Source organism: Gossypium arboreum, chromosome 13 (assembly GCF_025698485.1).
Source record: "Gossypium arboreum isolate Shixiya-1 chromosome 13, ASM2569848v2, whole genome shotgun sequence".
Lineage (NCBI taxonomy): Eukaryota > Viridiplantae > Streptophyta > Magnoliopsida > Malvales > Malvaceae > Gossypium > Gossypium arboreum.
The window spans coordinates 89015150-89027375 of NC_069082.1; the positions used below are offsets into that span (position 1 = coordinate 89015150).

Sequence of the window (12226 nt, forward strand, 5' to 3'; positions counted from 1 at the left end):
CGGCTTTTGTGATATTCGGCTATAAGGCTTAGAAATAATAGTAAGGAAGTGGTGTAGGGAAGAGTGGTAGAAGGATTCGTCTATGGAGAAAAGAAGAGGAGAAGGTAGATGGAGAGAAAAAGAAAAGAAAGGAGGAAAAGGAAAGATGGTCAGAAAAATGGTACACTTACCCCTAAATGCCGAATTTATACTTGGCATTTAACCTAGCCGAAATTTTCCCCCTAAGCAAACCCTTGGCCGGCCAACTCTTGCTCCCCAAGAGTCCACCATTCAGCCAATACTGCTCTCCCTAATTAGCTCCTAAATCCTCTCCCTTATCCCCTCCTTACTCAATCCCTTGAGCAATTTAAACTCCTCCTGACAGTCTTTTACTTGAGTTCCATTACTTACACTTTCCAACCATAAAAATAATTCCCTTCATATGCTTTCATTGTGACTTGAACCTTGGTTCTCCCTAGCATCCACACGCCACCTTTATAGCCTCCCCAGTGGCGTCACATGCCACTTTGCCACCTGCTTCCTTGTGTTTAATTTTTACCCAATTAATACTTAAAAGCCCAATTAACCAGAACCCCTTCTTCCTATGGAATCAAACTAATTAAAATTATCAGGTTTTAACTTAAGCTTGGTCCTTCTAAAGGCCCACTAACCTGATTAAATCTATGCCAAGCAGACAGAACACCAAAAATTTAAAATTTGCCAACATCCACAGAATTCTCAAAAATTGGGGCGTTACAGATCTCGAACCAACACAATCGTATATATGCATGAATTTATTATCCAGTAAGACTTTGCCTATAGAGTCTACTGAATTTGTGATTAGAGTATCGAATCCTTTAGGCAGATGTGTTTTGGTTGACAAAGTGTGCAAGAATTGTCCGTTAATGTTTCGAAACATTTGTTTTCCTATCGATCTGATGTTATTACCTTTTGATGAGTTTGATACAATTCTGGGTATGGATTGGTTAACTTTGCATGATGCTATTGTGAACTGCAAACAGAAAACTATTGATTTGAGATGCAAGAATGATGAAATAGTTTGAATTGAATCTACTGATTTGAATGGATTGCCTGCTGTGATATCTTCGATGAAAGCTCTGAGTATTGTGAGAAAAGGTGGTGAAGCTTACTTTACTTATGTGATTGATTCAAAAGTAATAGAAAAGAAAGTTGAATCAGTGTATATTGTCTGTGACTTCCTTGATGTGTTTCCTGAAGAACTTTCGGGATTACCTCCAATTCATGAAGTAGTATTTGGCTACCGGGAACTACTTCGATTTTGATAGCTCCGTATGGAATGGCTTTGACCGAACTAAAAGACTTAAAGTCTCAGTTGCAAGAATTGACCGATAGAGGGTTCACTAGATTGAGTTTTTCACCTTGAGGTGCACCAGTTTTGTTTGTGAAAAAGAAAGATGGTACGATGAGAATGTGCATTGATTATCATCAATTGAACAAAGTGACTATCAAGAATAAATGCCCTCTGCCTCGAATTGATGATTTGTTTGATCAATTGAAAGGAGCTACTATGTTTTCAAAGATAGATCTGAGATCAAATTATTATCACTTGCGAGTAAAAGATTCAGACATTCCCAAAACTACATTCAGAATGAGGTATGACCACTATGAGTTCTTAGTTATGCCTTTCGAATTAACGAATGCACCTACTGTCTTTATGGATTTGATGAACAAAATTTTCAAACCGTATTTAGATCGATTTGTTGTCGTATTCATTGATGACATATTGATTTATTCACGTGATGAATCTGAGCATGCCGAGCATCTTAGAATAGTGCTAGAGACTTTGCGAGATAAGCAACTGTATGTGAATTTTAGCAAATGTGAATTCTGGTTACGATAAGTCATTTTTCTGGGCCATACGGTATCAGCATCAGGTATCCAAGTTGATCCGAACAAAATTTTAGCTATTTTAGATTGGAAGCCTCCAAGAAATGTCTCCGAAGCCTGTAGTTTTCTAAGACTTACCGGTTATTATAGACGGTTCATAAAAGGCTTTTCTATGATTGCAACTCCATTAACGAAACTGCTTCAGAAAGATGTGAAGTTTGAATAGTCCGAAAAGTGTCAAAAAAGCTTTGATCAATTGAAAGCTCTGTTGACTGAAGCTCTAGTGTTAGTACAAACCGAATCGGGTAAAGAATTTGTGATCTACAGTGATGCTTCGTTGAACGGTCTGGGATGTGTTTTGATGCAAGAAGACAAAGTTATAGCCTATGCTTCGAGACAGTTAAAGCCGTACGAAAAGAACTACCCGACGCACGACCTTGAGTTAGCTGCGATTGTATTTGCTTTGATGATTTGGCGCCACTATCTGTTTGGTGAGAAATGTCACGTATATTTTGATCGTAAGAGTTTTAAATATCTGATGACTCAGAAATATTTGAATTTGTGACAGAGAAGATGGCTAGAACTATTAAAAAATTATGATTTTGTTATTGACTACCATCCAAGAAAAGAAAATGTTGTTGCTGATACTTTGAGTCAGAAATCATTGTTTCCATTATGTGCGATGAATGCTCATTTGGTTCTATACGATGATGGTTTAGTATTATCCCAATTGAAAGTGAGATTGTTGTTTTTACAATAGATTATTGATGCTTAAAAGGTTGATAATGAGATAATCACAAAATGAGCTCAGTATGATTTGAATTCTGATTCTGAATTTTGAGTTGATAATGATAATTGTTTGAGATTCTGATATCGAATTTGTGTTTCAAAAAATCCAGAATTGATTCAGATGATTTTGAACGAAGCTCACAACAGTCGTTTATCTGTTCATCCGTGCAGTAGTAAAATGTATAGTGATCTGAAACTGCATTACTAGTGGTCTGGAATAAAAAGAGTATCTCTGACTTTTTTTCTAAATGTTTAATCTGTCAGCAAGTTAAAGTTGAACATCAAGTGCAATCTGGTTTGTTACAACCGATTATGATTCTAGAGTGGAAATGGGATAGAGTGATGATGGATTTTGTTTTGGGTTTGCCCCTATTTCTTAGAAAGAAAGATGTTTTCTGGGTAGTAGTTGACCAATTGAAAAAATCAACTTATTTTATTCTAGTACGATCTAATTACTCACTTGATAAATTAGTTGAGTTATACATTTCCGATATTGTGAAGTTGCATGGTATGCCATTGTCTATTGTGTTAGATAAAGATCTAAGATTCACTTTGCGATTTTGGAAGAAACTACAAGAGGCATTAGGTACTAAATTGCATTTCAGTACTGCTTTTCACCCACAGACGGATGGTCAATCTGAGCTGATTATTCAGATTCTCGAGGATATTTTAAGATGTTGCATTCTTAAGTTTGAAGGTATGTGGAAATAGTATTTACCTTTTAATTGAATTCGTTTATAATAACAATTTTCAATCGAGCATTAAAATGGCACTGTACGAAGCCTTATATGGTCACAAATGTCGTACACCTTTGTATTTGACTGAACTCAGCGAGAATAAGATTCACGAGGTTGACTTAATAAAAAAGACTGAACAGAAAGTAAAAATGATTCGAGATAGTCTGAAAGCAGCTTCCGATCGTCAAAAATCTTATGCAGATTTGAAACGGAAAGACATTGAATATGAAATCGGTGATAAAGTGTTTTTGAAAGTCTCACCGTGGAAGAAAGTACTCAGATTTGGCAGAAAAGGGCAAATTGAGTCCGAGGTTCATCAGGTCGTATGAGATTATTGAGCGTATCGGGCCAATTGCTTATCATTTGTTGTTGCCATCTGGGTTAGAAAAGATTCATAATGTGTTTCACGTATCAATGCTTCGATGATACATATCCGATCCTTCACATGTGATTCCTCAGTCTGAGATTGAGATTCAGTCTGATATGACCTACGAACAAGACTGATCCGTATTTTAGCTCATGAGGTTAAAAAACTGCGAAACAAGAAAAATTCGTTAGTTAAAGTGATGTGGTATCAACATGGTGTTGAAGAGGCCATGTGGGAGCCTGAAGATTCTATGAGACAACAATATCTGAATCTGTTCGACGGTAAGATTTTCGGCCACGAAAATCCCTAAGGAGGGAGAATTGTAACAGGCCGATTTAGATCCTAGTCAGAATAGTGGTTTTGGGACCACAAATCTAAGTCAGAAAAATATTTTAATATTATTTTTTATGTTTATAATATGTTGATTAGCATGTGTGAAAGATTCGTATGAAAATTCGATCATTTGTGTGCTTAATTTGTGAAAAAGACCTAACCGCGTAAAATGTAAAAGTGGCCTTCTATTTGTTAAAGTGCTTGATTGCTATGTCTTTATATATGCAGTGTCCTTATGATGCAATTATTCTATTTAATTTATGAATGGACATATTTAGGCATGAGTTAGTGGATTTTAAATGAAAATAAAAAGGTTACTTAAGTAAATTTGTTAAATTAATGATAGTTAATTAAACAAAATATGAATTTTGCTTCATTTTACTCATATTTTCCGAAAAACACCAAAGAAAAAGAGTTTTAAGGTTCGGCACATTGATTTGGTGATTAAGGTATGGATTTTGTTTGGTTTTTGATAATTTCTACATTTTTGTAATCGTTGCACTGTATTCTATCTAGCCCATGTCTAAATTTTAGAAATTGTTAACGATTTTGAGTTGAGACATTGATGAAATTATAAGTTTTGTGAAGTTAGTTGTTGGTAAATGGAAGATATGTTTTGGGTTAACATATTTTGTCTTTGAAATTTTGATGAATTTGAGTAAAATGGGCTAAATTTTGAGAATTGTAAATTGAGGGACTAAAATATGAAATAAATGAAACATATGGGCTTATATGAGTACTATGAGGATTCAGCCTAACATGGGTATATGCAAATTTTGTGTATTTTGTGATTTTTGTGATTAGGGACTAAATTGTCAAAATATAAAAATATAAGGGCTAATTTGTAAAATTCCCTAAATATGTGATTTTGGATTGATTTGAATGACTTAGTGAATAAAAGAGTTAAATTTGAATTTATATAGATCAAGAACTAAAGAAAACGGAATTAGACCAGGGAAAGTCGAAAGTCGTCGAGTAGCCAATTCCGCCTATCCAAATTCGTACGAGGTAAGTCTATATACAAATAAATGTATTTGAAATGGTTTATTTATGCTTATATGCTATTGAACAATGATAAATGGCTTTATGCCTTGAATATAAGATATCCGAGAAAGTATCGACAAAGTTTCGACGTCCGAAAAGCCTCGTACGAACCCTAGGAATAGTTAAGATAAATATGTCATGACATAGGATCCAATATGTGTTATCGTGTAAGACCCTGTCTGGGACAGTGGCATCGATATTTGATTACATGTAAGACCACGTCTGGGACGTTGGCATTGTACGAGATTTCTGAGCTATCCACGTATCCTTATGATTCCGAACGGTTCAATGAGCATTCCCAAAAACGAATGATTATATGTGATGTGTATCCAATTCAAGTACGTTTGAAATGTATACATGTTTGAGAGTAAAAGGTAAGTACATGTATAAGTGATGATATATGTTATAAGTATGAGAAAATATGCTATATGTGTAAATGAATTGGGAATATGTTAAATGTATATGAACTATGTGATTTGAGATAGTATTTGGCCATGGAGTATATATAATTTGATGATGCTTTCATGTTTTGAATGTTAATTTTATTTGTATATGGCTTACTAAGCTTTTGAAAGCTTACTTTGTGTGTGTTCGCATTGTTTTATAGATATCAAAGCTACTAGAAGCACGGGGATCATTGAGGATCATCACCACACTATCGAACCTTATTTTGGTACCTTTTGACATTGTGAACATAAAAGTATGGCATGTATAGGCTAGAAGTATTTGGATATGTTTTGTAATGTATATTTCATGCCATGTGATATGGCTAGTTTGTGTTTGATCTTATGGTTTGTTATTGATATATGATATGTGATGCAAATGTGCCATTATGATGTGCATTTGGTTGGTCAAAAGAAATGACCAATTTGGTAAGTTTTGGTATGTGCATATTTTAGAATTGGCTAAGGATTTGGTATGAGAATGAATGGAATGTATCAAGGTTATAAACCATATGTTTTAGTATGTTTTAGCTTATGGAATGACATGAATTGGTATGTGTTATGAGCATGAAATTCGTTGGTAATATTATGGCATGATTGGTGTATGTATTGGTTGTGAAATGAATGAACATTTGGTATGCAATTGATGTTTATTTATTGCTTGTAGGGAGGACCCTTATTGGGTGGCAATTTTGCGTTGTAAACGGCCTATTTTTGCCCACACGAGTAGAGACACAGGCGTGTGTCTCAGCCATGTTGCTCGAGCGCCATTTCGAAATGAGCCTGGGCAGACCACATGATAGCACACGCAGGCGTGTGCTAGGCTATGTGGCCAAGTCAGTTTCGAGCACGAGCTAGACACACGGGCGTGTAACTGGCCATCTGACCCAAGTCAATAGCCTCTTTAATTTTCACACGGGTGTGTCTTGTGGCCGTGTGGACAAGTCAGTATGTATGCTCGGTTTTGACACGGCCTAGACATACGGGCGTGTCTAAAGCTGTGTGAGGCACACGGCCTGTTCACACGGGCGTGTGACCTGTACAACTTTAAAAAATGTTTAAGTTTTGAAAATTTTTGTATGAACTTGGTTTAGTCCCGACCCCTTTCTAAAGCATGTTTAAGGTCTCGTTAACCTATGTAAGGGACTCTATAATGATTTATGATTATGTGTGAATGATGTTTGTGAATTATTGTGAAATGTTCCGATTTGTCTGGTAACACCTTTAACCCTAGTCTGGCGACAGATACGGGTTAAGGGTCTTACATTTTATATGTTTTTGTTTATTTTTTCATTTGTTTATTAAGTCTTCAGTTTTGGAAGTTTTTGTCTGCTCTTATAGCACGTTTTTTAATTTGCTTATGCATGTAATTTTAGTTTTACAGGTGACTTTGGGAATGATTTTATTGTTGTCTTCTCTATTTTGGTGAATGTTCGATTCTTTTGTCGATTTTTGCTTGTAGCTTTGGACCAACTGAAGCTAATTTCATTATCATATTAAATGCTTGCAACCACTTCAGGTATGTCATGCTTAAGTTGTGACAAAGTCAATTGTCAACATGTCATAATGTTCTATTGATGGTGAGGCTAAAACTTTTGTTGTGTTGATGAAACTTGTCCTTCACCATCTACAACTAGTGTTTGCTATTTTTTTCTTTTTGAATTGTATAGTTACATTCGACTAACTAATAATATTATATAGAGGAACCAAATAATGTTAAATTAAATTTTAAGTACTAAATCTTAAATTTAAACATAGTATAAAGATTTTAACCATAATTTGACATAAAACAATTAATTCCAAATACAATACTTGGGTCATTTGATTTAATAAAAATTTTATACGTATTTTAAAAATAAATTATTTTTAATTTATCTCCAGAGCGAGGACAGTAAACTCGTTATTATTGAGACTTGGGTTTATGCTTCTCTAGCATAAATTAGACTGCTTATTCATTCCATTCTCATCTGCTTTTAAGGGTGACCTCGCCTCTCAGGAATCTCGTGATCCCTTTTATTTTTAATCTGAAACAAGAGATTTGAAGTAAACAATTGCGTATTTTATATTTAAAGATATACGTAATATTCATATTGAACAGTCAGATTCTGCCCGCACCCTCCTAACTTGTTCAAATGTCTCAATTGTTGGTTTTACATCCGTCACATAACCACATATTTTATACATGAAAATCATTCCTGTACAAAATCACAAGCAGACCACCTTCTAAGAGTAATCATATGAGCATGATCTTCCAACTTGTCGTAATAAAATACCAAACAGGACTATCTTCTTTCTCATTGCCTTTTATTTTTTTTCTTCTTCAACTCTTTCTCATTAATAGAAACAAAGGAAACAGATTAAAATCACAAACAAAATGAAAAAAATCTCAATCGAGATTGTCTCACGATGCAAAGCTTAATTGCTACGAGTAAAGGCTGAAAGGTAGATATGAATTAGCTAAGCTTGTTAATAATAACCATCCCAAAACTACAATTCTATTCTATAATCTAAGAAGCCAAATTAGCAAGCATTCCCTACACTAACTGCTTTTGTGGGGTTGTCGCCTTCAGTTGCAGCAACCGATCCATTCTCTTCTACGGGTTTCATATTTCCATTCTCACCTTTCGATGCAACAGTTGGTTCTATCAAAGCTGCCTCTACGGATTTTTCCAAAGTCTCATTTGTTATTGCTGCATTTTTTTTGTTATCAGTTACAACATCTTCTTTAGGCTGCCCACTTGAAAACTGGATCTGAAGAATATAAAGTAACTAATATTTCAGCAGTTTATGCAAAGCCAAATAAAAATGGACAAAAAGCAAGTTAAAAGCGGCACAAGATTCAACCAAGAGTTACAAATACCTGTTTTTGTGACAACTGATGTTTAGTCTTTTTTTCTTGGATTATCTTTTGACGAGCCTCGTAGAATTCAAAATCGTCGAGAATGCACATCTTACTGAAATGATCCTTAAATATTTTGAGAATTTGAACCCCCTGCTCAAAATTTACCTATAGCCGCCACAGACCATTTCACAATAAGAAGGACGAAAAGAATCACGAAAAGGAGAAATATATAACCTATGCTGCTCTGCCCTCAACTACCAGTGCCTAACACCCGTATCTGGCACATATCAGGGTATGGACATGGGACCATGATTCTCTGAATATATAAAATAACTTAGAAAATTGACCCATTTTGAGTATATACCCATACCCAACATTCATCCCGAAACCGAGTGATATAGTAAATCATATGCACACAAATATACACAGAAAATACCTCTTGGGTGTCCCTACTATTAGTAACAGGCTTGTTCTCATTGTTCTCAAGTGTTATGTGCCTCAATGAAGTGTTTGGCACGTCCTTAATGATGTGCCACTTCACAGGGAAGCAACCGGTCCACTTGTCTTGTTGCCAATATTCTACAGTTTTGTTAAAATCAACAGGGCCCACCATCTCTGCTACTCCGACAAATTGTCCACTGGTATTAACCTGGAAACAAATCAAGCTTCAGAAAAATTCAAGTAAAGCACGTACTGACTAAATCAAAACAGAGAATAAATGGTAATCATACTCACCGAGAACAATAAAAACACCGGACAGCTATCAGGCTTCCCCTTGGCCTCGTGAAATGCTGCATCAAGTTTCTTGTTGCCAGTAGATGTACTGGCCCACACATTGTATTTGATACTTTTGTGGACATCATCCTCACTATAGGATTTAATGATGAAGAACTTTGCATCTGAATAACTCTCAGGAAAATCTTCTTTATTATACTGCTCGATATCTGGAACAAGAGAAACATTGTTCTCCTTGTCGCTCTCTATCAGTGGAAGGTTCGGTTCTTTGACAGCTAGTGTTGCAGCTTCGACACCATCCTGACTCCTATATCCTTTCACTCTAGGTCCTTTGTTCAGCTCATTTAAACCATTCATACTTTCTTTTCCATAACCACGACCCTTTGATTTGATGTTGTTACCAACAGGATACCACCCTAGTCCTTTCTTCCAGGCATCATAACCATATGATCCAAAACCAGAACCACCTCTAATGGCATTACCATAGTGATCATAGGTCATGTTGCTAGGGTACATGTGGTTCATGTACCCATATGCTTGGGCCACACCTGATGATGGCCTTGCATTGTGCAAATTCTGCATTCAGATCACTCAAACAATTAGGCCAATTGATGATGAAAAATTGAGACACTAAAATCTTTTATATATCTAGTATATACAATCTACTTAAGCAGTGCATGTGTCCAGACTCCAGACTAGAATTCGGATCTAAGTAATGAAGCAGTTTGAACATACCATAACATGAGGGAAATGGTGAAGGTTCTGATTCCTGCCCGATGAAGCGTTGTTCGTATATGAGGAGAATCCACCATGTGCAGCATGTTTTGATTGCCCATTAGAAGACATCGACATATCTAACCATGGAATTGTTGACTGAATCCCATCATAGCTAAAGCCTAGGGATAGATTACCTGTTGCCAAGCCTCCTCTTTTGTAGGAAGCATTCGGATTTAACGAGGAGCTTTTGAAAGTTGATTTCAATGAACCTGATCCGCTATTACCACTCAAGCCCCCACCATTTGTGATAGTACTTGTATTTCCCTTATTTGTTTCAATGGATAAGGAAGCTTGATCACCTACACCAGAAGTTGAAACCTCAACTTGAGAAACATTGGCTTGACTAGTTTGAGGCAGTGGCTGGTAATAAGGACTTGGATAATGGTATTCTTGCAGAGCATGAAGTTGACCGTCATGTCCCATAGCAGGAAGAGGTGAACTAGGCATAGAATACACCCCATATGGCATATAACCATAAGTCTGCTCGTACACATATGAGCCATTATCACCATAAAGATCCTGCCCATAAACATTAAGCTTATCAAATACGATACTCAGCCTAATCAATCAACAAAAAATTAGTCACGTTAAACAAACTCCATAAACATCTAAATGTTATAGTCAAACCATCATACATTGATAATCACTGCAACATATATTCATTAATCTCTCAATGAATTATGAATTATTCTCTTCACCACTTATCAAACATTATAATCATTGAGTTAATGGCATGCAGTAGGATTTACTTCACTTCAACTCTTCATTTTAATTGAGGTATCCATGGCCAAATCTAGACCAGAAAATAGAGATATGACATTCTAAAGATCCTCCAAATACATGGAAAACTTAAAAGAAAATTGAACACACCCTTGCCAGAAACATACCCATATTGGACGCTCACATCCAAATCCGAGTAACTTAGGATAACAGCAAACATCTTTACCCACACAAAGAGGACAATAACTAGTGTATACAGGTAACCAAGAAACCAACTTCAACTAAGAGGCTTGAATTGCACAGAATAAAAAAATGAATAACCAACTAAATAAAAACTAGAACTTTTATCAACAAGGATAAGAAATAAGCATCTCACAATATAAGTATTACCTTCTTTACGGTATCGGGAACTTTTGCAGTCACGGCTTGTGAATCTAGAGACAATTTCCCTAGTGAATCTGCAATTTCTGTGATTGTAGATGTAAAGGATAAGAACAAAACCGAGAATTTAAAAATTGGACGCTACAACTCAGATATATCAAGAGCACATCACTTAAAGCAAAAAAGATCCAGATTTTAAGCTAACAATATCATATAAACAATCCAATAATTGTATATTAATCTACAAATAGCATCATCAAAGATTAAACACATCATTCATAAGTTTCCAAATCCATCAAACCTAAGCATAAAGCAATTAAAAGACCTTTCTAGTAAAAACTAGTAAGCCCCATTTAGAAAATTACATACAAACCTCAACAGCAAAGACCCAAAGATAAAATACATTTAAATTCATGACTTCAAGAATCAACCAAATCTAAATCCCCAAAAAAGAACTAGTAGAAACCAATGAAAAAACAAAACTTTTGAATAAACCCCACTAAAACCCATACAAAAATAAAATACCTCATCAAAACAACAAGAAAATCCTTAAAACTAAAAAGGAAAATACTAAGAAGCAATATGCAAAGAGAAACAAGGATAGTTATCCAGAAATCTACGAAAACAAAACATGCCCGGGGGAGCAAAGTTAGAAAGGATACGATCAGAGTTGGCCATGATCAATATCAAGGGTGAAGATTTAGAGAGAGAAGAAGGAGAAGAAGAAAAAGAAAAACCCTAGACTTGTAAACACTAGGAAATTTGGGGAAAGAAAAGACGGAAGGCGTGGAGAAGGGGTAGCCGCCAAAAACCCAAGAGCTTTGGGAGAGTGGAGGGTTTAAGAGTAGACTAAACAATGTTATATTTTATTGCACTAAAATATGACACCTATTTTATGGCCTTTTTCTTAGAGTAGATTTTTTTGGCTTTAATTACTCAAATAGACAAACAATGATTCAAATGCCCCCATGTCTCCACTTCCAGATCAGGATATTTCGTTTCTTTTCATTTTTCTAATTTTGTAATATTAATTCGTTTGATGATGGGCCATTTTTTCTTCCTATGAAACATTGTCTGCTTTTAATTTAGTGGGTTTGGTTTTAAATTGGGCCAAGGCCTTAGTTCATATAAAATAAACATCTTTTTTTTTTAAATAAATAAAAAGAATCCTAATATGTACCTTATTATTTATCAAACAAGCTTTAATTTT

General features: G+C 35.3%; 1 protein-coding gene across 1 annotated transcript; it reads right to left on the reverse strand.

The window, feature by feature from the left end:
• Positions 1–7848: 7848 nt before the first annotated feature.
• On the reverse strand, positions 7849–11921 carry LOC108464273 (YTH domain-containing protein ECT3-like). Its single transcript, XM_017764469.2, has 7 exons — positions 11679–11921; positions 11026–11102; positions 9874–10434; positions 9139–9714; positions 8840–9052; positions 8422–8568; positions 7849–8312 (listed from the first exon to the last, which is right to left on the reverse strand). Exons 1-7 carry the CDS (start codon positions 11692–11694, stop codon positions 8082–8084), a joined length of 1821 nt encoding a protein of 606 aa, XP_017619958.1. The 5' UTR covers positions 11695–11921; the 3' UTR covers positions 7849–8081.
• Positions 11922–12226: the final 305 nt, after the last annotated feature.

Excerpts from the sequence above, each read along its gene's own strand:
- LOC108464273 (XM_017764469.2), bottom strand. Across the intron at positions 8,569-8,839 it reads ATAGTAGGGACACCCAAGAG|GTAAATTTTGAGCAGGGGGT; the intron begins GTATTTTCTGTG and ends TGGCGGCTATAG. Across the intron at positions 8,313-8,421 it reads ATCAGTTGTCACAAAAACAG|ATCCAGTTTTCAAGTGGGCA; the intron begins GTATTTGTAACT and ends TATATTCTTCAG.